This window comes from Gymnoscopelus braueri (assembly GCF_963280865.1).
Source record: "Gymnoscopelus braueri genome assembly, chromosome: 12".
Lineage (NCBI taxonomy): Eukaryota > Metazoa > Chordata > Actinopteri > Myctophiformes > Myctophidae > Gymnoscopelus > Gymnoscopelus braueri.
Window position 1 is genome coordinate 23,798,324 of NC_137614.1, and position 25,000 is coordinate 23,823,323.

General features: G+C 42.4%; 1 protein-coding gene across 1 annotated transcript in view; it reads left to right on the top strand.

The window, feature by feature from the left end:
* Positions 1–5,198: 5,198 nt before the first annotated feature.
* The window catches only part of xkr7b (XK, Kell blood group complex subunit-related family, member 7b), a gene marked incomplete at both ends in the record, with an annotated part of 46,160 nt that continues 26,358 nt past the window's right edge, over positions 5,199–25,000 (top strand). Inside the window, one exon of the mRNA XM_080444298.1 lies at positions 5,199–5,815. Coding sequence (XP_080300424.1) covers positions 5,199–5,815 — 617 coding nt within the window. The remainder of the gene's footprint in view (positions 5,816–25,000) is intronic.

Genomic DNA, 25,000 nt, shown 5'->3' on the forward strand with positions numbered 1-25,000 from the left:
TCTACGATGATCGTCTATTTTCACAATTTTTGCCTCTTTCTTAGGTAATATTTGACAATTTGGCCAATGTTTGACAATTTTTTAAAGTACAGTTTGTTGATTACTTTTGATGCAGTAATTATCTTATTTTTATATTTTTAATTATAGAGATATTAGAAAGGTCTTAAAGGTCCTTAAATTGTCACTTTAGAAATGTGCAAATACCCTGTATACACTGTTGGTTTGTTTACTGTTGAGTGAGAAAACAATGTTGCACATTAAGCAACATGTTGCACATTAAGCCCAATTTGGGGAAATAATTTGGCAACCCACAGTTTGAGAACCACTGCCATATTAAGGGTATTGAAAGGGAAACTAATTATAGGAACAGAGGATTACAGTGATTTGAGTTGCTTTTCAACAATCAAGGGGGAGTGTCACTCACTCATGCAGGTAAAAGAGATTTTTTTCTTTTCTTGAATAGATGTGTTCTCTGATTCCAGTGGAAGGTGGGGAGATCGCAGTTGTGATTGCCATGGGAATGGCAGCCAAGAGGTTGAACTGACAACTGTCTCAGTGACCAAGGTTTACTAATTAAGCTTGTTTCCATTAGCAGGCCAAACAGTGCTAGTCAAATGAATAATTGTCCTACTTGTTTACATTTCAGAGTCAAACCACTCTAACCAGGGGCTAACTCGTTAATCTGGTTTACTATAAGGCCAAAATCAAGCCAGCCAGGGCAACTCAATAATGTTATCCAAGTTGCTCTGGATAAAAGCATTAGCTTAATGTAATTCTTGCATCTTGTTTCAAAGCAATTGTTATTTAGATCATTAAAGGTTGTTTTGGGTAGAGAAATGGCTCTCTGTGATGTTGTTTAACAGTTATTTTGAGTTGGTTCTTCAGAGCTGGGCCTGCCCTCACAGTGGAAAAACAACCACTGATTAGTTCATTGAGGGCAATGAAGTGAAGAGCCATAATTCTCCAACCAGTTTTATAGCCTATTCTACTCTGAGTTTATGGTCTCTTTTCAATTAGTATGTCCACTGTAGTAAACACACCAGTAGCTCTACATCTTGTCAGTTTTATGCAAGGCTACCTTGTTATATCAAAATAAATATGTTTGTTAAAGCTTGGTCACACACAGCTGGAGTGCAGCGGTAGCTAACCACATGAAACCTAGCATCCCTATGGGGTAAACATTCAGTGAAAATGTCAGATCTACAAGCTCACCTCAACAGCATTACTATTGAGGTGTCCTTGAGCCAAGCTCTCCAAACTGCTCTCCAATGGAGACGCTCGGTGGCCACGTAGACCATTGGTTCTCAAACGTTTTCATTTCAAGGACTCCCATAACTCTGAGAGTATACAGATGGAACCAAATGGACCCGTAAGGGTATTTGTTTCCATTGGTATAGACCCAGAGTTACAGACCTGTAAGGGTCCTTATGGAACCCCCTCAAGGAACCCTGAGGGTCCCTGGACCCCACAAAGGCCCCTTTTCCACCGGAGTTGAACCAGTTCCACTATTTTTTCCCGCCTAATTTTGAACCAGTTCAGAGTGTTTCCACTGAAAATGAATTGGTTCAGAACCCTAAAAGTGGGTTCGGAACTGGAATGAAAAAATACTTTTTTCTTGCACTGAACTGGAACCAAAGTGGGCGTGTCACTATTCTACAGGTTGGAAGATGCACATGCGATATAAACAATGGCAAAAGCAAGCGAAAAATTGTCATTTAAAAAAGAAAACAAAAGGGAAACAGCCGATTGAATTTCCCCCGTGAAATGGACACTTCGACCGGTCATATTCGACACATTTCAGGCCAGGCCTGGAATTGAACCTGGGGCAACTGGGGACTCCTGCCGCCAATTACAGCCGTTTCCGTGAAAGCACCAAGGTTCCAAGAATCTAGAACGGAACCAGTTCTAGAACAAAGTTCTTTTGGTGGAAAAGGGGTCAAAATAACCAGACAATAGATTGTACTGGGCAGCTCACAGTAGCCAACAGTAGGTGTTTGTACTGGGCAGCTCGCACAGTAGGTATGTGTAACAGTGAACACAAAATGAAAGAGCACACATGCTTTGCATGTATCCCAGCATACAAATAATAATAACTGTATTGAAGCTGGTGACTCTGGGAAGTGTTCGGTCCATTTATAAGAGAAATGTAGGTGTGTTTCACTGACGAATCTGGAAGGTCTAATGGAAATGTCAGGTGAAAACCAACAGACCTAGATTGGCCATTATTTAGGTACAAACTGTTTTTTTTTATGGTTTTAAATTGTTTTGTGTATTTTTCATATTGTATATTCTGTCCTCAAACACCAAGTTCCTCAAGGGTGATGAGGCTCACCTGCTGTGATTTTGAGTGTGGCACACAGTGGGGGAGGGAGGTACACAATGGGGGACTAGTGCTTAAAAAGGACTGAACAGGTGTGCATGTTTAAACAAATCTGAAGACAATCTGTTGCAGATTATTTTTCAAATAAAGTTGCTCTTTACCATGCAGTTAGAATGTGGGCTCTACTTTGGCATCTCAGATGCAATAATGTATTTTCTTTAATTTCAGCTGGCAAGTTGCTTTTTCAGGATAACATTTGGATATCTGACCAGATTTGATTGTTTTACCCCTTGACCTTTCTGTCATTGTGCTTTATTGCACACCCAGTCTTAAACCATTTCCCTAATGGGATATGTGTTATAGAGCACCGAAGTCCTGACGTCACTCGTTCATCCCCAGGTTTGCGGAAGTAATTTCTCTATGGAGAATAACATTGGGTCATCTTAGAATCGTCTCATATAAGAATTGTGGTCCAAAAATAAACACAGCGTGTCGGCGTTATTGTCAGGGAGGAGGTTCTGTATCGTTTATGATAGTCAGTCACTTATATTTGATACAGTCTGTTTCTGGCGAAAATGTAACTAATTCGGCGGAAGTAACATTAGCGTTTTCTCACCGTCAGTTGATGCTTCATATCCATAAGAGTCAACCCGCCGCGGTCATTTGTTTATTTTTGGAACACAGTTCTTATTTGACGCTATATTAAATACGTCTATGGGATTCAGAACGGGGGTGAAAAACTGCGAACCAGGTAGACAAACAAAGGATGTGTAAATGACGTCAGACTTCGGCGGTCTATTGTCTCCGCCAGAACGAAGGAAGGCGTGGCTGAGACTATGTTTTGCACCCTGTCTGTCCGTCCGTCTGTCCGTCCGTGTGTGTGTGTGTGTGTGTCCGTCTGCGAGCAGCTAGTCTCCGGCACCGTTGGCCCGATTGCAGCGAAACTTGCACACACACTCCCTAGAGGCCAAGTAAAAACCTCTGCCCTGCATTTTTCGTATCCGCCTCACATCAATGCCACCAGGAGGCCGACGTTTGTAAAACACATTTTTTTATATTACTCCTTCAGATTTTGTCCAAACATCACGCAAATTTTTTTCATATTCCATCGTAACTGGATGGTTTGCAGGATCGGTGTGTTTTGAACAAAATGCCTCAAATCATGAAAGCAGTGTGCGATTGCGTGCAAAATTCCAACTAGGCCGAGGAAGAAATGCCACCCTTTTCACATTGGCCTTTTAGCCACCAGCATGCCGATTTTTGCAAAACACACAAAATGCCTCAAATCATGAACGCAACGTCCGATTGCCGTGAACAGCCGAGGAAGAAATGGCACCTTTTTCACATTGGCCTATTATCCGGTTGTTAAGCCGTGACGTTGCGCCCCGCCAGAATAACTTCCGGGTCCAAGTGTGTATTTTCCCAATATGCGCAGTGCTGTGTCCCTCGCTGTTTTAACAGATCTGAGACTAAAGTGTCATTCTACCGCTTTCCTGGCAACGACAAAGAGAAGAGGATATCGTTATTTTATGTATAAATGTATATATATAAATACATTAAAAAAAAAAAATATTATAATGTATAATGTTGATTATAATAATAAATAAATATAAATATAAATATATGTATTAGCCTACTTTTTTACTGTCTATGATGTTAGCATTAAGACCCTTATTAACCCTCAATGGTTCATTTCTGAAAAAGGTTATTGTAAAAAAAGATTTACGGGTTCTGACATGTTTGTTTAGAATGAAGAATGGACGGCGCTGGTGTCTTTTGGACCCGGACGTGACGTCGGACTACAAAATGACGTCAGACTTAAAAATCGAATAGCCTACCAGGAGGCCGCAATAACCTACCTGACCTGGTGGAGACCTTCTAGATGAACTATAGCCTACTTTATTCATGACACATTGTTTCCAAACCCATGAATGTTACACACTGAATGTTTTTAATCCATGCTCGGTGAAATACATCTACATCACTGGTAGTCCTGTTTTAAGTTCATTGCATTCACCTCCCTGTCTCAAAGCATCTAAGTAAAAGTAGAGACTTGTTTCATAATGCAACCACATGGCTAAAAAAAACAGTGGAGCTGCAGGACCAGCTTTGGAGGCCACTGATCTGCATCTGCACTGCCTCACAAAGTTTCCCATTAGGCCCAATCACTGTGTTCCATGGAGGCCCTTTCGACAAGTGGCCCAACAAAAAAAAAATGTTTTTTTTTGTAACTTGGTTTGGGTCTTTTTTGTGGTGTCAGTGTATCTGCATGCAAAATAAACCTGATTCTGAAAATGAACAGAAGGCTACGACATAGCGTATAGGTTAGGCAATTCAGCAAGAGGAAGCATTTTAAACGAGTTCAGCGAAATCCACAGTAGTGTAATCGATGTTGACGCGGTTAGTTTCATGCGTGCACATAGAAGCACAGAGACAGAAGAATTGTAATGGAAACAAAAGCCTTTAAAATACAGGCACCGCTGTGTTGTCTCAGGCTTCAAACACACTGTCCTTCGAAATCCCAGGTAGACAATGGCTCAGCTTCAAACCGCGATTCATAAGGATGGCTCGAATTAATTGGCAGATGATGAGGCTAGTTATGATGTAATGTCTCTCTCTCCCTCTCTCTCTCTCCCCCCCCCTCTCTCGTTCCGTTCCTATCACGCTCCATACGCTCCTACACACACACACACACACACACACACACACACACACACACACACACACACACACCGGAGCCCCCTCCTCTCTCTCTCTCTCTCTCTCTCTCTCTCTCACACACACACACACACACACACACACACACACAACACCCCTCTCTCCCCTTTCCCCACCTCTTTCTCTTTCTCCCTTTTTTCCTCTCCCTACACTAACCAACATGGCCGCTAAATCGGACGGAGCCGCGGTGTCTGTGGATGATGACAACCCGCCCAGCAGAAGGAGCCTCTCCAGAAGGAGCCTCTCCGGGGCAGGGAACCCCACCTCCGCCGCCGCCCGGCCCCGCCGCTGCTGCAGCACCGCGGGGAGACCCTACACCCTGCTGGACTGCTGCTGGGTGCTCTGCGCGCTGCTCGTCTTCTTCTCCGACGGCGCCACCGACCTGTGGCTGGCCGCCGACTACTACCTGAGAGGAGACTATTGGTGGTTCGCCCTGACGCTCGTCTTCGTCGCCGTGCCCTCCGCGGTCGTGCAGGTGTTGAGTTTCAGGTGGTTCGTCTACGACTACTCGGATTTCAGCCGCGGAGACGGAGGCTGCGGAACGGGCGCGGCGGCGGCAGGCGACTGCAGCTTCAGCACCAAGGACAGCGAACAGCGGCGCGGCGGCGGTGGATCGGCGGCGGCGGTGGGGAGCGTTACCCCGGTCTGTGCGTCTTCGGCCCGGCCTGCGGTGCCGGGGACGGTCGGTACACTCGGTAGCCCCCGGAGGTGCTGTATCGTGTGCATGTGGGTGTTTCAGACCGCGCTGCACGTCCTGCAGTTGGGCCAAGTCTGGAGGTAGGACCGCTCTAGTCTCGCATGTTGTGGAGGATGAGGGGTGTGCATGCATGTGTGTTTCTTTCATTCTGTGTTCAAGTGTTTGTGGGCTTGTGCGTGTTGTAATAGTGCCCCTTCTGTTTTTATTGCTACCTCTGCTTCCAAGATGTGTGCGTGCGTGCGTGTATGTACGCTTGTGCCTGCGTGTACAGTGTATCTGTGCATGTGTGCCCCAAAATTATTGCCGTAATTTCACTTCTGTGGTAGAGATTTTAAGATAAGGGAATGCATTGGGCTAAAGCAGCAGGACCAGGCAGCATGATGGGCTACACACCACTCTACTCTATGGATCACTAATTGCAACTATTTAGCAATCAAGTTGCTCAGAGAGACTATACTGTAGATGCCAGGCTAGAAGAGTCAAGCCACCCATATCAGTCTCATCCCAGTCTAGTGAAAGGCTTTGAGTTCAAAATGTTGTATGCAATGTCTGTCTGTCTGTCTGTCTGTCTGTCTGCCGGGCAAGGGGGGGGGGCTGATCAAATCATTCAACATCTCAGTGCATTCTTCATGGAGGGTCCCCCAGTCTATGATTACTCATAATCATTAATTGTCAACATAGAATTGTGTCAATCAATATGCTTTATTAACAGAACACCCATAACAATGTAGGTGATAATAACCTCTGTTCCTGGAAAACCAGAGTGCTGCTGCTAGTTTTCATTTCTACCAGCTCATTAATTACATTCACCTGGTGTCACTGATTAGTGCCTGATTACACAGAATGAAAAGCATCAGTACACCGTGTCCCCACAGCTGCTGCATTCAAAAATAAGTAATTAGTATTTTACAGTTTTGTGTTGTGCATTTTGTGAGAATAGCAGTCACTTCTTTAAGATGGCATAGATATAATGAGCAGAATCAATTGTAGAACATTGATTCTCCTAGAAAGATATTCACCAGGGTCTGTAGTTCATTAGATATCGATTCCAGTTTGAACAGACTGCTCAATTTGAATTCCTAAAAAGCCACATTCACCCATATACTCTAAGCACGGTAAAGCAAAATCCCTCCAAAATTAGATTTTCCTCCAGCAGTATCCCTCTGCCAGGATTGAGGCTACAATGTTTTGTATGTGTTCATTCATTCATTCATTTATCACTTGACTGAGCAGTATTTAACCACTTAAACACCAGCATCCGTATTGTGGGGAAAGCTTTCGCTTAAAATAGCAGATCGACAAGCTCACAATGAGCGACATGTCGTCTATTTTCAGCGAAAGCTTTCCCCACAGTAACAGAAAACAGAAAATACACTAGTATAGAGCCCTGAGGGACTCCGCTCAACCATATGGGGTTTAAGTGGTTGACACTACATGGAAAAAGCTGTTTTCAGTTGGCATCCCTCTGTGGCCAAATTTACACTCACACTAAATCACAAAAACTCTCAAGCTTAGAGAACTCAGTATAAGGCAGGCCACGTTCTTCTTGCACATTCTTGCACATAGACTCCTTTAACCACTTAAATCCCAGCATCGGTGTTGTGGGGAAAGTTTTCGCTGAAAATAGCCGATCGGTTTGTTATTTTCAGCGAAAGCTTTCCCCACAATAACAGAAAACAGAAAAGACACTAGTATTGAGCCCTGAGGGACTCCGGTTACCCATATGGGGTTTAAGTGGTTAAAATCTTCATTCCAATAAATAGACACATGGACACACGCTCTTTCACTATAAATGAATTCAATGAATGGAGAGCCTGACAGGGTAGAGAGAGGGAGATGACATTATGGTAGGTTCGTCGCCAGCGTCATTCACAGAGCGCTTATCAAGAAAATGCTGTGAGCTCTGCTCGTAAGAAGCGCTCTGGACATGTTATCCACAGTGATGTAAAGTAACTAAGTACATGTACTCAAGTACTGTAAGTACAGTACTTTTGAGGTATTATTACTTTACTGGAGTATTTCAAATTTTCAGTACTTCTACTTCTACTCCACTACATCTCAAAGGCAAATATTGTACTTTTACTGCACTATATTTATTTGAAAACTTTAGTTACTGGTTACTTTGTAGATTTTGATTATTATTACAAAACCACTTCAGACCTATATATATACTTTGGCGATTTGAAAATAGCCTACAAGCTCAAAACACGTCCCAAAGCGATGTGTTGTGAGCTTGTAGATCTGGTATTTTCAAAGGATCTGTATACATTTTATCAAAACTTGTGAAATGGGACCTGCAATTCTCTGGTGGTTTGTTCCAGATATGTGGTGTATAAAAACTAAATGCTGCTTCCCCACGTTTTGGTTTTAGGGACAGGAAGCAGACCTTTCCCAGATGACCTGAGAGATCTGGATGGTTCATGATATTGCACATGATCAGAAATGCATTTTGGCCCTAAATCATTCAAAGCTTTATAGACCAACAGCAGTATTTTTAAATCAATTCTTTGATTGTGTGTGACTCTCAACCCAATACGGGTTGAGAGTCGGATGTGAACCCATGGTGTCACGGGTAGTCTGTATGTATTGTGAGTGCATGTCAAGGGACCAATTTGGTTTCATTTGTACACTTGTTGGAGTAAAATCAACACTGGGATTTTACCATGTAGGATATGGGCCTCTAGCTACATTGTAAAGTTGGTTAGGGTAGTGGTGTTAAATGTCAATAGACCACATGACCCCAGTCATCTGTGGTAATCAAACCAATAGAGTACACACCGCGGTTATCTTTGTGTGTGCATGTGAGAGAGTAGATGTAGGTGTGTGTGTGTGTGTGTGCGTGCATGCGTGCGTGCGAAACAAGACTGTAGCAGAGTAGCACTGCCTGAAGCCCAGAAGCCTAATAACTCCCTTGGCCAATGATCTTTATTTTACACACACACACACACACACACACACACACACACACGCACACACACGCAGACACACACACGCACACCAGAGGCATCCATGCAAGGCACTGACCTGCTCCTTGTGAACAGTTAGGATTTCAGTGCCTTGCTCAAGGACATAATGCTAGGAAGAGCTGGGAATCAAACGATAGACAGATGGTTCCCAGAGCGACCGCTTGATCTCCTGAGCCAATATTGATGTTTAGTTTGGTGCAAACTATGTGAGTGTATTTCATTTTTTTACATCATAATGGGGAGACATAGGGCCCGATTCACCAAGCTGATCGTAAATAACATGTAAGTAAGGTGACTAAAGGACGGTGTATTTTCTCTATGCACAAACTGACGTGCGATTCACGAACGTGTGTGTAAATCCCTATGTGTGTATCTCAAGTGTTCCTCATTTTTGTCTGACAGTCAGAGGCGTGTTCACGTCCTATGACGTCACCACTCCTCAAAATGGACAAATCTACAAGCATACAACACGGCGGAACGCACCCACTTGACAACTTGTAGATCAGCGCAAGCGAACGTTAATAAAGTAAATAGCTAACTCTCACGTGTAATGAAAATAAGAAGTTAGTTTACAAAGTTGAACTTCACGATCAAAGGCTAATAAAACTTGGAATCTGTCTACTGAACAATCGCTCACTCACCTTAGCCGAGGTAAAAAGATGATTCTGGAATCCGCCAAAATCCGCTATTTTTTATCAGAGCTTTATTGATTACTGAGGGGAATCTGTCTTTGGACGAACCCTCCACTGTCCGACTCCTACTTCGGAATTGGAAATGGAGTAATGGACACAGCTAGATTTCAGCTCTAAATGTGTCGACTGAAAAGAAGAAAAAAAATCGGTTGAATTAGCAATTTTGCATCATGTCTATAATTTGCATACAAAGATCCTTTGACATATGGTTTCTTTCTTGTGTTCTTGTTCTTGTGATAAATGTGTTGACAAATGTTGGGTACATACATATTTTATTTGAGGTTTGGCACTATTGTAATTGATTTTGCATGAAGAATAAGTCATTCTAATGACATACGCAGGCTTTGGTCCCATGTAAGTCTGCCTCCGAGCAGATGTGAGTTTGAGCGGACCTGCGTCAAAATTCACGGACAAAAAAAGATAAATCAATTACACATCTCGTAAATACCTATACATACAAAATATGGGCAAAAACAGCTTAGTGAATCGGGCCCTTATGTTTCAGTGTCAATGTGTCAAAACATGAATAATTAGAAATGGGGAACAATTGATTGTGTTTCTGTCTTTTGGGTACTCTGACGCCCGTTGCAGTTTTTGATCTTAATGGCGACCAACAGTTGTGGAAGGACACAGAATAAGATAATGCTTGGAAATGCTATGAAAGGTGGATTGTAAGACAACGTATTCTCACTCCCAAGACGGCAAACGGGTGACTTCTTGGGACGGATTTGACCAAACGTCAAACTTTTGACTGGAAGGGGGTGCCCTTGACAGCACATGTTGACTTGGGGGGATATGAGTTACGATTCTGTCTCTATCGGGACATAACTCAAACGGTGCTTTTCATTTAACCCATTAACACTACCACCGCCAGGCCCGTAGCCTACGGGCCGATAAATCCAACCGTAAAGCGCCGATCCCGTAGCCTACGGGCTGTGGTGCTTTTTCCTTTTTTTCGAAAAAAATTAAACTTTTTTCAATTTTCTATACGGCACATTTCATTGTAACACCACCGGAAACGGAATTATTCAGGATCACGTTTTGCCGATCCCGTCGGCCTCCATTCTAAAGCGCACGCTAAAACACCATTTTCTTCGATTGTAGTTTTTCTCCTCGCTGATCACTGTTTAACATAAACCGTTCTAACTACAACATGGCGGCTCCGTTTGACACGTGGTTTTCACTGGTAGACGCAGGGAGATCTCCGCGATGTATACAAACAGTGCACAGCTCAATCTTAAGGATTTTAACGAGGTCTATGGCGACGTGAAAAAAACTAAAAACAACAATAAAACGTTGGCACTGGTGAGTACATTATGAGATTAACCTCTGGCGGTCAATGTGTTAAGACTGGGGAAAGCATCTGTATCATTTTCAGATTTCTTTGGCTATTAAAAAAATTGCAGATCTACAAGCTCATTGCGCAGCACCGAGTGCCACGCTACAAGCTTGTAGATCTGCAATTTTGTTTGAAAATCGTGAAAGTTTGTGCAAATCTTTGAATATAGTATATATATATATATTTTTTTCAAACATTTGTAACTCAAATCTTTGCTTCACGGGAACAGTTTTCTGAAAAACTTATGTTGCTATAATATCAGTGGTTCTCTCTCACTTTTTCGGTTCCAGGGACCGCCCCCATAAGCAAAGATTTGAGTTACAAATGTTAGCTTTAAAAATATATATATATATTCAAAGAATTGCACAAATTTTCATCATTTTTCTAAAAATAGCAGATCTACTTGTATATCTGCTATTTTTTTGAATAGCCAAAGAAATAAAAAAATGTCACAGATGCGTGCCGGGTTAAAACAACTTATATGGAAATATGCAGTCTCTGTGACACACAATCTCTTATCATATAACATCAAGTCCAACATATCAATCGAGAGCCAAGCGTGTTGCAGTTAATTTTCAACATGTGATTTTCAACATGTGATTAAATGTGAGAATTCCAGTGAATAGGCACTGTTAGTCATGGCAGACACAATCGTATTCCCTTCTGCAAGGCATCTCCAATTTTCTCTTAAGTGAGAGGGATGGATGTTCTACGTTGTGCTGACTCCATTGCCACAGAACTCCCCCGAGTCTACTGTAGCCTACAGTAGGTATAGCTGACACTCACAGTACTCTTATACTCGTATAAACACAGTAAACATAGCAGCAGAGGGAATAAGCACCTGCAGATAATTGTAATTACAAGGTGCCTATCAGTATTGAAGTGCAAAAGACGTACTGACGAACCCAAACAAAACACAGAGACAAGAAACCGGTGACAAGAAACTGAAGGACAAGTACCTATAAGCACAGTATGTTGTTCGTAGACTACAGCTCGGCAACACCATTGACTGCTTTCTTTTCTGAAAATAATGGGAGCTTGCACAAGAACACATTTCACCCACTTCTTTACACCTGCAAAACTGTGATGTGACAATTAAGTTGAGAATTCTGATTCTGAGATTGTGTCCAGAGATGGTGTAGTGAGTGAGAACCTTATCTCTAGAATGAAATGTACCCTTTCCTGGAATCCCATCAGAGCATTCTCTTCTGCAACTCATGTGTCTCTCTGTCTGATCCTTGGTCTGTTTATCAGAATCAGAATCAAACTTTATTGTCACATCAAATTGCAAGTAATTTGGGTGAAATTCTTAATTGTGCAGGCCCATTAATGCAGTTAAAAGATAGAGAATAGAAATACAGTAAAGTGCATTTAAGAAAAAGTGTCTAATGTGCTTAAAGGTATCATGACATTCATTTTCACTTTTTTTATTTTCAATGTTTTATTTGGGGTTTTATGACCTCAATTACACCCAAAAAACCTGAACTTAGAACATTCAGTGGATTTTCTGTGGTCTGGGGTTTTCTGAATAATTAGGCTGAAAAGTAATCTGAGCTTGGCCCTTCGACAGTGAGGTCACAGTCGATTAATCCCGCCCACTCTCCTCCTCGCCCCTCCCCTCCCCTATCCTTTCCTTTGGGGGGGGCGGAGCAGAGGCGATGATTGACAGGCAAAATCCCTCACCAGCGACACCCGCAGGCAAAGATTTATTTTTTCATTGCAGTTGAAAAGGCTTTAGAAATGTGAGAGAAAAACACCTGCCATGGATCACTGGAATGGAATTTTCACTTAAAACTTTTTGTACACTTTTGAAGGACCAGGATAAAGACTTTGAATGTGGTGTAAAAGTGAATGTCATGATACCTTTAATAATTTAAGCGACATGAATGTATCTGTAAATGAGAGTCATATTAAAACGTAGATCAGATCAGTCTGTGCATTACAAAACACAGTTCAGTTCAGTGCACAGTGGCCACAGGCTTAGCTCTTATTCAGCAGTCTAATTGCTGCTGGGTGAAAACTGTTCAAGAGTCAGGTGGTGCTGCTCCCGATGTTCCTTGAACAGGCCATGGCTGGGGTGGTAAATGTCCCTGATGATGCTTCCGGCCTTAGCCACACATTGTCTCTTTTGTATATCCTGGAGAGGGGGAAGCTCACCACCCACGATGCGCTGCGCCGTTCGCACCACTCACTGTAGTGCTTTGCGCTCAACTGTGGTCAGTGGTGTAAAGTAACTAAGTACATTTACTGTACATTTACGAGTACATTAAGTACTGTACTTAAGTACAATTTTGAGGTACTTTTACTTTACTGGAGTATTTCCAATTGCCTATACTTTTACTTTTACTCCACTGCATCGCAGAGGCAAATATTGTACTTTTACTCCACTACAATGATTTGAAAACTTTAGGTACCGGTAGTTACTTTGCAGATATAAATTATTACATTATAAAACATGCATTAACCACTTTAGCCCTATTTTATACCTAGGCTATTTGAAAATAGCCGATCTACAAGCTCACGCGTAGTGAGTTTGTAGATCTGCTATTTTCAAACATTTTAGTACTTTTACTTTTGAATCAGAATCAGAATCAGAAGACTTTATTGCCATGACATGTAGACATGTTAGGAATTTGGTTTGATGCAGTGGAGCGCAGTTTACAACAGGACTGGTGCAAGACAGGACAAGACAGTGCAAACCACATCATAGTGCAACAACAAGTAATAAATACAAATAAATATGAGAAGTGCCAAAAAGTGCCAAAAAGATCAAGTGTTCAGTTAGGACAGTCTCTGAGGTCAGGTAAGGTCAGGGGGGGGGGGGGGGGGACCAGCAGCATTCAGTAGCCGGATGGCCGTGGGGAAAAAGCTGTGTGAGTGTCGTGCCTTCACAGTCTTTGGTGACCGCAACCTCCTGCCTGAGGGGAGCGGGGCAAAGAGACCATGTCCTGGGTGTGTGGGGTCAGCCATGATCTTCCTGGCCCTCCCCAAAGCCCTACTTTTAAACAGGGCCTCCAGGGGGGGCAAAGGGCAGCCAATCACCCTCTCCGCCGAGCGTATCACCCGCTGCAGCTTGGCCTTGTCCTTGGCCGCTGCAGCGGGGAACCAGATGATGATGGCGAAGGTGACAATGGACTCGATGATGGCTGTATAAAAGTTCACCAGCATGGACCTTGGGAAGTGGAGTTTCCTGAGCTGCCTCAGGAAAAACAGTCTTTTCTGGGCTTTTTTAGTGAGGGCGTCGATGTTGGGCCCCCACTTCAGGTCCCGAGAGACTGTCACCCCAAGGAAGCGGCATGACTCCACTGTGGCGACTGGAGTGCCTCCCAGTATGATTGGAGACGGAGGGGGCGGGTTCCTCCTGAAGTCCACGATCAGCTCCACCGTCTTAAGAGCATTTAGCTCCAAGTTATTCCGGCTGCACCAGGAGACCACCAAGTCGATCTCACTCCTGTAAGCAGATTCATCCCCCCTGGAGATGAGGCCTACCAGGGTGGTATCGTCCGCGAACTTAAGGAGCTTGACCGACTGGTGGCTGGAGGTGCAGCAGTTGGTGTAGAGGGAAAACAGAAGGGGAGACAGGACACAGCCCTGCGGGGAACCGGTGCTAATAGTCATCAGCTCGGAGATGGACTTCCCGAGCTTCACCCGCTGAGTCCTGTTGGACAGGAAGTCCGTGATCCACCTGCAGGTGTTGTCAGGCACCTGCAACGCAGAGAGCCCACTTTGGTACTTTTAAGTACATTTGATACCAATACTTTTGTACTTTTACTCAAGTAAATTTTGAATTCCGGACTTTTACTTCTACATTGCAGCATTGATACTTCTACTTAAGTAAAACATTTGAGTGCTTTTTCCACCACTGGCTGTGGTACAGTTTCCAAACCAGGCGGTGGTGCCACTCGTCAGGACGCTCTCGATGGCGCTGCTGTAGAACGCTCTGAGGATGCGGGGAGCTCACTCTGAATTTCTTCAGACACCTGAGGCAGTAGAGCCGTTGTTGGGCCTTTTTCAACACCTGTGCGGTATGCGTGGCCCACTTGAGGAACCTCGAAATGTGTATTCCGAGGAACTTGGGGTTACGTAGGTAACCCCAGATTTCTTAGTTCCGTAGTAAGATGCTTACTTATGGGATATCATCGCTTGAGAGCGATGATATCCCATAAGTAAGCATCTTATGAGGAATGACAGAAATCTTGAAGTCATCGACCTGTTCCAGGTTTATTGTCTGGTTATTCTACAAAATACATGTACCCCAAGGTTTTCCCTTTTATGAGTGACTCAGTGGCTGGTTGAGTAGCTTTTTGTGACTGATTGCAATGTCCAGAGTGTTAATTTAACTGTGAAAGTGTAAACGTTTTTACAGTTTATTTGACCCATTGACAATGAATGGGATATTGAGCACAGTATGATATATCCAGGAATATGCACACATTTTCATAACTTTTGACACTACAAGGGAATGAAACCCATTTGTTTTGAAAGGCATCAGGAAAAGACAGTGTGAAAAAAAAGGACCATTAACTTTTCTACCTGACTCTTGTTTCATTACCTTCTCTGTTGTACAAGAACACTCTAGGAAGGTACACTGTAATATTAGTAATTTACGCTGATTGTTCTTTAGCGCCCATAAGTCACTGTGGACAGGGCTGTCACAAAGCCACAAAGTGGCAATAACTAATGGAAGTGACATGGGGGCCCACAGTCAGGAGTCAAGGTTTTTCCATGAACCAAACCCTCTATAAGGGGCTTACTAGTATACGTTTGTTCCATGAAACCTCTAATGCATACATGGGCAACTGGCGGCCCGGGGGCCACATGCGGCCCCCACCTTCACTTAATGTGGCCCGCAGGTTAATATCGGAACACTGATATATTATTGATTTCAGCTGTTACAATTCCAAACATGCAAAGATGACCTGCTTTAATTACTTAAGTCTATATTAGTAGCTTATGACTAGTATTAAAATTCTATTGTCTTTTTTTGGTCCAATCTATTTTTATTTAAGTTCATAAAGTTAACATAAGTATAACTAAATGCATTTGAAATTAAATTAAAATGTAATGTTTTCAGGATTCCAATTAAAAAATAGCAACAAAAAAACAATTTTCTATACTTTTACTTCTACTCCTCCATTACATCTCGATCTCAGAGACAAATATTGTATTGTATTGTTTTACTCCACTACAATTATTTGAAAACTTTAGTTACTAGTTACTTTTTGTAGATTTTGCTCGATACGACGTGTTGTGAGCTTGTAGATCTGCTATTTACAAAAGATTTGTATACATTTTAGACATATTGATAACTAAGTGAAACAGGATATGCATAGTGATACTTTTGGTACTTAAAGTACATTTTGATGCCAATACTTTTGTACTTTTACTGAAGTAAACTTAGAATTCCGGACTTTTACCTGTAGTATTTCTACATTGCAGTATTGATACTTTTACTTAAGTAAAAAAATTGAGTACTTTTTCCACCACGTTCAACCCTCCTGATGTCCACCAGTGGCCGTGTGTCAAGTGTCCTTGAGCTAAACTCCCTTCAGGTTCCCTACAGTACATAAACCCTCATTGTACAGGATCTCTGGAGAGTGTGAGTTAAATACTGAAATAGGAACTGTGACTTCTTCTTCAATCTTTATTTAACCAGTGAAAGTCAACAGAGCACAGATGCTTGTATGGGGATTGTGCTTCACATTGCTCATGCACTTACACATGCGGTATGTGTCCGTTTTCCGGCAAAGTAGGCGTCTGTGAAAATCTAAGCAGAGCCGTTAAGCCGGAGTTACACTTTAGTTGCAAGCGGGTGTCTCGCTCCGGAAATAGCCAATCTACAAGCTCATAACACGGGACTGCACTAATTAATGATCATATTGCAAAGATTTAAATGTATCGTTAAATTGTTAAATTTACATTGTACATGAGTTGGCTCTGTACTTGGACTGCTTTTTTCAGTCTGCACCAAATCTCTGCACCAGATCTACAAGCTTAACTTAACTTAACTTATTTTTTTCTTCTTCTTATGTTTATTTGACAGGGACAATACAAAAAACAATGTATCAAGTTATAAAACATGAAACCGTTGCATTGTATAGGGGGTTTATAGCCGAGGCTAATTTGCGACCCCAGTCCCTGGTTAGGCCTTTCTATTAGGAGTCTACAAGCTTGTAGATCTGCTATTTTTGGCTAATGTTCCCCCCCAGGATAGGGATGCTGGGGTACAACAAAAGTGGCACTTTAAGAGTTTAAGCACATTTTGATAATCGTGATAATATTGTTAATCGCAATTATTTTAGCCACAATAATCGTGACATGAAATGTTCATATCGTCCCATCCCAACCTAACACGCTTCAGCAGTCAGCACAGTCAACAACTGGACACTCCGCCCCCTTTCTCCCAGCGCCTGATGCACCTGAAGCGCATGGAAGCGAATGTGTGACCGAGCCCTTATCCAATCAAAAGGCTTCCTGTGTGTGTGTGTGTGTGTGTGTGTGTGTGTGTGTGTGTGTGTGTGTGTGTGTGTGTGTGTGTGTGTGTGTGCGTGTGTGCGTGCGTGCGTGCGTGCGTGCGTGCGTGCGTGCGTGCGTGCGTGCGTGCGTGCGTGCGTGTGTTTAGCTGTCCATTCAGTCTAATAATCAGCTAAAGTAGCTCACTGGCAGACTTCAGGTCCCAATACGCTGAATCACCCAGTCTGATGTGTGTGTGGGTGGGTGTGTGTGTGTGGGTGTATGTAAGGGTCAGAGCAGGAACTCAGAACTCAGAAACACTTCATTGCCAGTATGTAGGACATGCAGGAATCCGTCCTGGTTAAGGTGCCACATGTAACATACAGTACCCTAGGACAATAACACAAGACAAACTAGAAAAAGTGCTCCTCGGAGCACAGGTCTCCGCCAGGTCAGGTAGGTTATTGTGGGCCAGCAATGTTTGGAATTTACCAATCAGGATGGAATATGAAAAATCTGATGGATCTGTCTTCATCACTTGATTATAGAGATAACTCAGAGAGTGTACAACACCCTTCATTTGGTTACATTTGTACACTCTCAGAGTTAATTGTAGAGCCTGCCAGAAAGTCAACTAATGGCCGATGTAGCGGCCAGTGATATATCGGTCGGGCTGTTAAATCATCAATGAGGATTTTACTGTGCGGTTATTAAGGAGCTGGAAAGCAACAGGAAAGAATGTGCAGAGGTGGCATGCAGACCCGGCGCCCATGGATCTGTTGACAAATCATCTCTATAAAACACCTTCCTCTTCCTTTCTTGCCCACTCATTGTCTGTCTGTCTGTCTGTCTGTCTGTCTGTCTGTCTGTCTGTCTGTCTGTCTGTCTGTCTGTCTGTCTGTCTGTCTGTCTGTCTGTCTGTCTGTCTGTCTGTCTGGCTGTCTGTCTGTCTGTCTGTCTGTCTGGCTGTCCATCTACCGTATGTCTGTATGTCTGTCTGTGCTGAATAATTCAATACAGTCCTTAAGGGAGCCGCCAATCACTGTGTGTGTGTGTGTGTGTGTGTGTGTGTGTGTGTGTGTGTGTGTGTGTGTGTGTGTGTGTGTGTGTGTGTGTGTGTGTGTGTGTGTGTGTGTGTGTGTGTGTGTGTGTGTGTGTGTGTGTGTGTGTGTGTGTGTGTGTGTGTGTGGGCATATGTGCGTGCGTGCGTGCGCCAGGAGATCTACTATTTCCTGTTCTGTCATCTGATCTGTCACTTTCTCTCTCTCCATTCATCCTCTCTCTGTATCTCTCTTCCCATCTCTCTCTCTCTCTCTCTCTCTCTCTCTCTCTCTCTCTCTTGTTCTCTCTCTATCATACAGTACTCTCTCTTTAGATACATAATATTTTCTGTGTGTGTCCGTGCATATCTTTGTACAGTATAATTGTGTGTATAAATATTGTGTACATACATACATAGGATGGTACATTTACCTGTATCACGCACGCACACACGCACGCACGCACACGCGCACACACACATGCGCGCGCGCACACACACACACACACACACACATGCACACACACACACACACACACACACACACACACACACACACACACACACACAGATACAACATACATGTTTGTATTTTATGCTGGCTGAATACGCCTGAAGATCAATTGATGTTATATCAGAACAATCCATGCAGAAGAAGGCAGGTGTATTATTCATTATGTAGTAATGGTTGTAAAACTGTCAGTCATCTTCAGGGAATTTATGCCAATGTAATACAATATATAATCACGCAGGCGTTCGTCATTGACTGAGGTTATCCAACCGAGGGCCGGATGCAGCTGGGCCTGTGGTTGGTTACAGAAGGCAAAAATGATTTGCTCATCACATACCCGTAGTCTTATTTAGTCACATACAATGACAAGATAGCATTTGATCAATGCAGCCACCATGGCAGCCATGATTGATATTCTGATTTCCGTCTGCAGCGAGATCAGTCAGAATTAAAGCGACACAGCCAGTGCGGATGGGCAATGCTAGCAGCTGTCAGTCATCAGAACAAACATTTCTTTGCTAACTGCCCTCCTTCCCCTGCTGACTGTAACTATAATGGTCTGTTTTCCAATTCACACCTTGTAAATTGCGGTGTACCACAAGGCAGATGCCTCGGTCCACCTCTCAAATGACTTTCCACACATACTAACAAAGTCCAACACTACCCTACTGCTGGACTACTGTATACCGCTGGACTTTAGGCAGCACAAATAGAAGATATGGACCTACTAAATAATAATCGCTGGGTCTGTAGCAACCAACTTGTCCTGAATACCAGGAAGATGAAAATGATGCTTGGATCTAGGAAAAGCGTGCTTTCACTGATCCTTTTCTTTATTTTTTTTCTGAGGGGGGACACATTGAACAGGTGTCTGTTATTAAACATTTAGGTATTCATTTAGATCATGGTTTTTCATGGACTCTATGTATCTACTGAATAGCCAGGTAGTATTAATTAGATAGACATTCTGTCAATACGAGAACAACTACAGCACAAATGATGTGCTACCAAAGCCTAAATTAGAACATTATCTTACCAGGCTTGTCAAAGTTGGATTAAACTAACTGGCACCACTACATTAATGGCTATGGATAGTTAAAAAATATATATAACTAGAACAGAAATATGAAGTTAATGATGATATAGTTTTACTGCAGACCTTCTAACAGCATCAAAAGTGGCTCATGTAAGGAGCGACATGTCAAGTTCTTTTTATTTTTATGCCTCTAAACCAGGGGTGCACAAACCTCCTCAGCATTCAGCAATGACCCAGAAATATCAATCCTTGGTTGTTGCAACCCAACCTCATGTAATATTTATTCAGTGTGCTCTTTGCATACTGTAATGTTTGACTATAATCTTTAAATATATACATATACATATATTTGTGTTTATATACAGTACCTGTTGTCGTCTGTAATTTAATATATCTGTCTCTGGCTATGATTATTAAATTTCTCGCCGGGGATTAAAAAAGTCAACTAAAAGTTAACTTTATGTGAATATGTGTCTGTCTGTCTGTCTGTCAATTATTTTACTGCGGTGACAACAGCCATATGTCACAACAACATGTTCACAAAATGTTTATTTAAAACTAAACATTATAAAATATTAGTATTTCCAGTCAGTGGCTAAAGTGAGTGCGTGGAGTATAATATGCAAAGCAAACCAAAAAGGGCTCTGAATATAACTTTGCTGTCATTGTATATCCAAAACTATTTTAAAAGCTCTGTGTCTATTTTTTTCTTATTCTTTTTCATAAAAATGTTATCTATATAGGCCTATCCTTTAACACTGAGGATTTTACTCTGTAGCTCTACCTTTGATGTATGCCCACGAATGTCCCTCTAGTCTCTTCCAGTTGAGTGCATGGTGGATTGGTCAGCAGCCGCCGTGTCAGCCCTTGATATCAGTTATCACCCTTTGATCCTTTGATCATCCCCCTCACCCAGGGCAAATAACGGCTGGGTATTTGATAAGTAAGCGATAGTGTCGTTTTGATGTGGAACAATAACAGATGAGGCGGAGATGAGTCTGTCATTTTCCTATGTCAGTATACCTCTGCATTATGATGCTTATACCATGGATACTTGCAGTAGCCAAAGAAGGCTTTGTTTCAATTTTATCGTTCCCGATTTACATTGTCCCCGAGTCCGATTCGCGTGGTCTCTGTGTAGGCTGGTGCCCGGTCTAGTTTTCATAATACACACCCAGCGGACATGTGAGCAAAATATCATTCTCCCCAGTGCAACATACATATGTACACAATCAAGTTCAAAATTACTGGAATGGTGTATTCCAGGAACGGTTAACCGGTGTTAACCATGCGACAGGGTGTTTTTTGTTCTGAATTTAGTTTCCAGTTTCTTAGTTTCTAAAACTCCCATATTCATTCATAGAAAGTGAATTGATCAAATGGTTATTTCTTATTCTTTCTTCTTTCTCTTGGTTTCTTTGTCTGCCTCTCCAATGTGTTAGAAATTATCTCTAAAACTACCTGTACTGTTGGCTGTCGGCCTGTTCCCTCTGTGCTTCACTGGTGCATGTCATTAGTATGTAGGTGCACACATGCGCGTGCTCACACATATGTGAGTGTGTCTCAGCTCTGTAAAAACTCTCTGATCTTCTGGTACATTTGCCGTGTGTGTGTGTGTGTGTGTGTGTGTGTGTGTGTGTGTGTGTGTGCGTGTGTGCGTGCGTGCGTGCGTGCGTGCGTGCGTGCGTGCGTGCGTGCGTGCGTGCGTGCGTGCGTGCGTGCGTGCGTGCGTGCGTGCGTTTAAATAAGCCCCAGTGAATCCCACAGCCTCACCTAAACATAGTTCGGTTGTTGTTTGCCTGTTGTTCTGTGGCCATTATCCTGGCTCTCTTGGCTCAACTTGCTTGGGTCTGAACAAAAAAAATAAAACAGCAAATGACCAAAGAAGGCTTTAGCAGACGCTGCAGGGAGTGTTTCGGTTGTTATCACCGTTTGTTTGACAGGCAGGTCAAAATTATATGAAAGGATATTTTCAGGCTAAAAACTACTAATCTGTTTTCATGTTTATTTTTGTCCAACTTGAATACATTTAGAAAACATACTGTACATGCAAAATTCATACAATTCTCTCAATCCCCTTTCAGTTTCTCCCATTCTACCTCTCTCCTCCCTTGCAATGTTAGTGCGTTGCTCTACCCATTGAGCAACACCGGGAATTTAATAATAATTCTACTATAAATGAAATCTCTGTCCGGCCATCTGTCCGTCCATCTGTGTGTGCGTCTGTAGTTCATGTTATCACAAGAACCGTTTGGCCAACCAACTTCAAACTTGGCGCGTGGGACGTGCGTCGCTGAGGACCCAAGGGAGTGCCATAACCGGCGTCGAGTCGGTCATATAGGCGGCTGTCCAGGATCGCTGACCAGATCGATATGCCCATATATAGGCATATGGAGTTCCGGTTCTCCAGAACCGCCCATCCGACCGCTATGCCCATATATGGGACAGACGACTTCAAACTCGGTGTGCACATCGGCGAGTACCCCAAAATATTGATAAAACCACAAATCTCCATGTATGGAGAACACTGATGTCATCAATATGATGTAGACTGGCCTAAACTCCATATTTGGGTATGCCTGACTTAAAAGTACACAGACAGAATGACAGACGGGTGCAGCAGGTATTGCATAACTGAGTGGGGCATGCCTTACCAACTTGGATCATTAGGATAGGATTAAGCATTAAAAGCAACGTTGTAGAAATGTGTTTTAAGAAGGGATTTAAACAAGACAACGATTCAGGGAGTCCGATTTGATTTGCTCATAGGAGGAGAGCAGTTCACACAGAGCTAGACCAGACCTGGTCTTGAACATGATGAGTAAGAATTTTAAATCAATTCTAAAAGAGATTGCTTGGCCAGTGAAGGGATGCTAGGATGGGAGAAATGTGGTAATTTTTGGGGAGACAGTTGCGAGCCGGGCTGCTGCTTGGAGGAGACTTCTGGGTACGACAGGTGTCTTGGAAATCAACCCCTAATGCTGACACCATCAGTGCTTTGCTTTACCCTTAGAGCTCCACAGGGAATGTTCAATGTTCAGGTGTTCAAACCGTCGCCCCACCACCAACATCCTCTCTCTTCACTGTAAAGCTTGTTATATTTAGTCCTATGACGGTGTCCAGTGCCATAAATACTACAAGCCACAACGCGTCGTGTCCTCACTAAGAAAAAGGCAATGGGAAAAACAAGTCTTTGCATTTTTTGTATCTATAAGTTATAATATATCAAAAATACATTTACAAATACAACAAACTAAACATAGTCAAAATAAAGTGCAAACCTCTGTACAAATAAGTCAGACTTGCTCATCTGACTGGTGGTGCAACAGCACAAATGTGTTTGGGCATTAGATCCACTTCATTTCTGATGTGCTTGTTGAGGCAACAACCTCCCCAGATAGCGAAGTCTAGCACAGTTCTCAAAAGAACCAAATGTACCCTTAAATTTGTGAGAGTGAGACTGTGAGAGTGTATAAAGGTAACCAAATGCACCCGTCACGGTCCATTTGGTTATATATTTATACACTCTCAGAGCTATGGGGGTCCGTGGTCTAATGCATACCAAACTAAGGGTCCTTGAAATTAAAAAGTTTCATAGGCTATTACATTTTCTAAACATGGTAGTATTTTGTGGAAAATGATGTGTTGTAACAGTGGGCAATATTTTAATTGTCTTGCTTCAAGTTTCTATAGAGTTGACAACTGACTGAAAGGTGACAGTGGGGGTGTGAATAGAGGAGTGGTTAGGGGTTGAATTAATTAGCTATTAATGCCCATTATCAGGCTTTGAGGGGGCCTAAAAGCGTGAAATCTTTAGAAGAAATTTTTTTTCTGCTTTGACTATTCTGGCTTAACAAGCTTCAAATGAGCATACCTTCTTCAAATATTTTCCGATTTCATTGAATGACACTTTAATTTGAAAGCTTAGATTCTGTACTTTAATAATCTGTATAAAGCCCCCATGTGCCCCAAAGCACTGTACTCGGTCACAAATGTACCCTACCAAATGGTGCACTACATGAAAGCGTTTAAGGTAGAGTAAGGTTTTAATCAGGCATTTTGGCGCTAATATTTGAACATCTCTCAAACAGCTTTAATAAACCCCACCTCTGCTTTTTATTTCACTTCCATTAAAAATATAATACATTTTATGCGTACAGATCCACAATGAAATAAGGCCTTTTGTACTCCATACTGTTGGTTGATTCCTAACATTGCTGCCAAGGCATTTTCTCTGGTGTCTCTCATTGTAATTCACTCCTTAAAATTTAAAGCGCCTCGAGCATATAATAAAACAGCATTTTACAACTGCATGAATAAGGCTATTCATAGTCTATTCATTCATTTTTGTACAATTTGCTGCCCCATTGCAGCTTTAAAAGGGATTATTACACATTTGCACACTGTCATACAGTACCTAGATTTGGAACAGTGTTTCTTTTTTTGTATAACCTTTATTTATTTATCTTGTACAGGGCTGTAGTTACATTTAAAGTGTTCATATTTTCACAGCTAAGCTGCACTGCAGAGTATATCGTTGCTGTCCGGCAGAAACCTTGTATCTCCATTATTTAAACTTTTCATGTTTCATAAATGAATGCCCTACTTCGTCATACTACATTCCGATGCGTTGTGAGCTTGTAGATCTGATGTTTTGTATACATGTTTTAAGTGAAAGTGAAAGTGGTTTAAGTGTGTCTGCAGGTTTCTATAAATATTGAACCAATGAAAAGTATTAACAAGAGCTTGTGACAAAAAAATGACCACGTTGGATCCATTGGAACAGGTTCTATTCTTCATCTGTTTTGGACATAGGAGGTTTCCACCCTGACAGCAATGATATGTCATTTCTATCTGTGTGGCATGTTTCATGTGTTCATATACGGTATAGTCGCGATTTGTGGTTTTGGTTGGTTAATCATGTTTTCTTTCGGGTGTGTACACACTACATACAGTACAATCCTCAGTGCTCATTTATCCATTTGTAACCAATGCCTATACGGGGTCCATTTGGTTCCATTTGTCCATCTCTGTCTGCATTCAATGAACACCGAGGATTTTACGGTGTATTCAAAGGTCTCACGTGTATTTACATAATGAGGTCATGTCTTCTTACCCCAGTTATCATAGTCTATTATGGACTACAGCTGTGGTTCTCAAAGTGGGGTCGAGGGACCCTCAGGGTTCCTTGAGGGGGTTCCACTTGGACCCTTGCAAGTCAGTAACTGA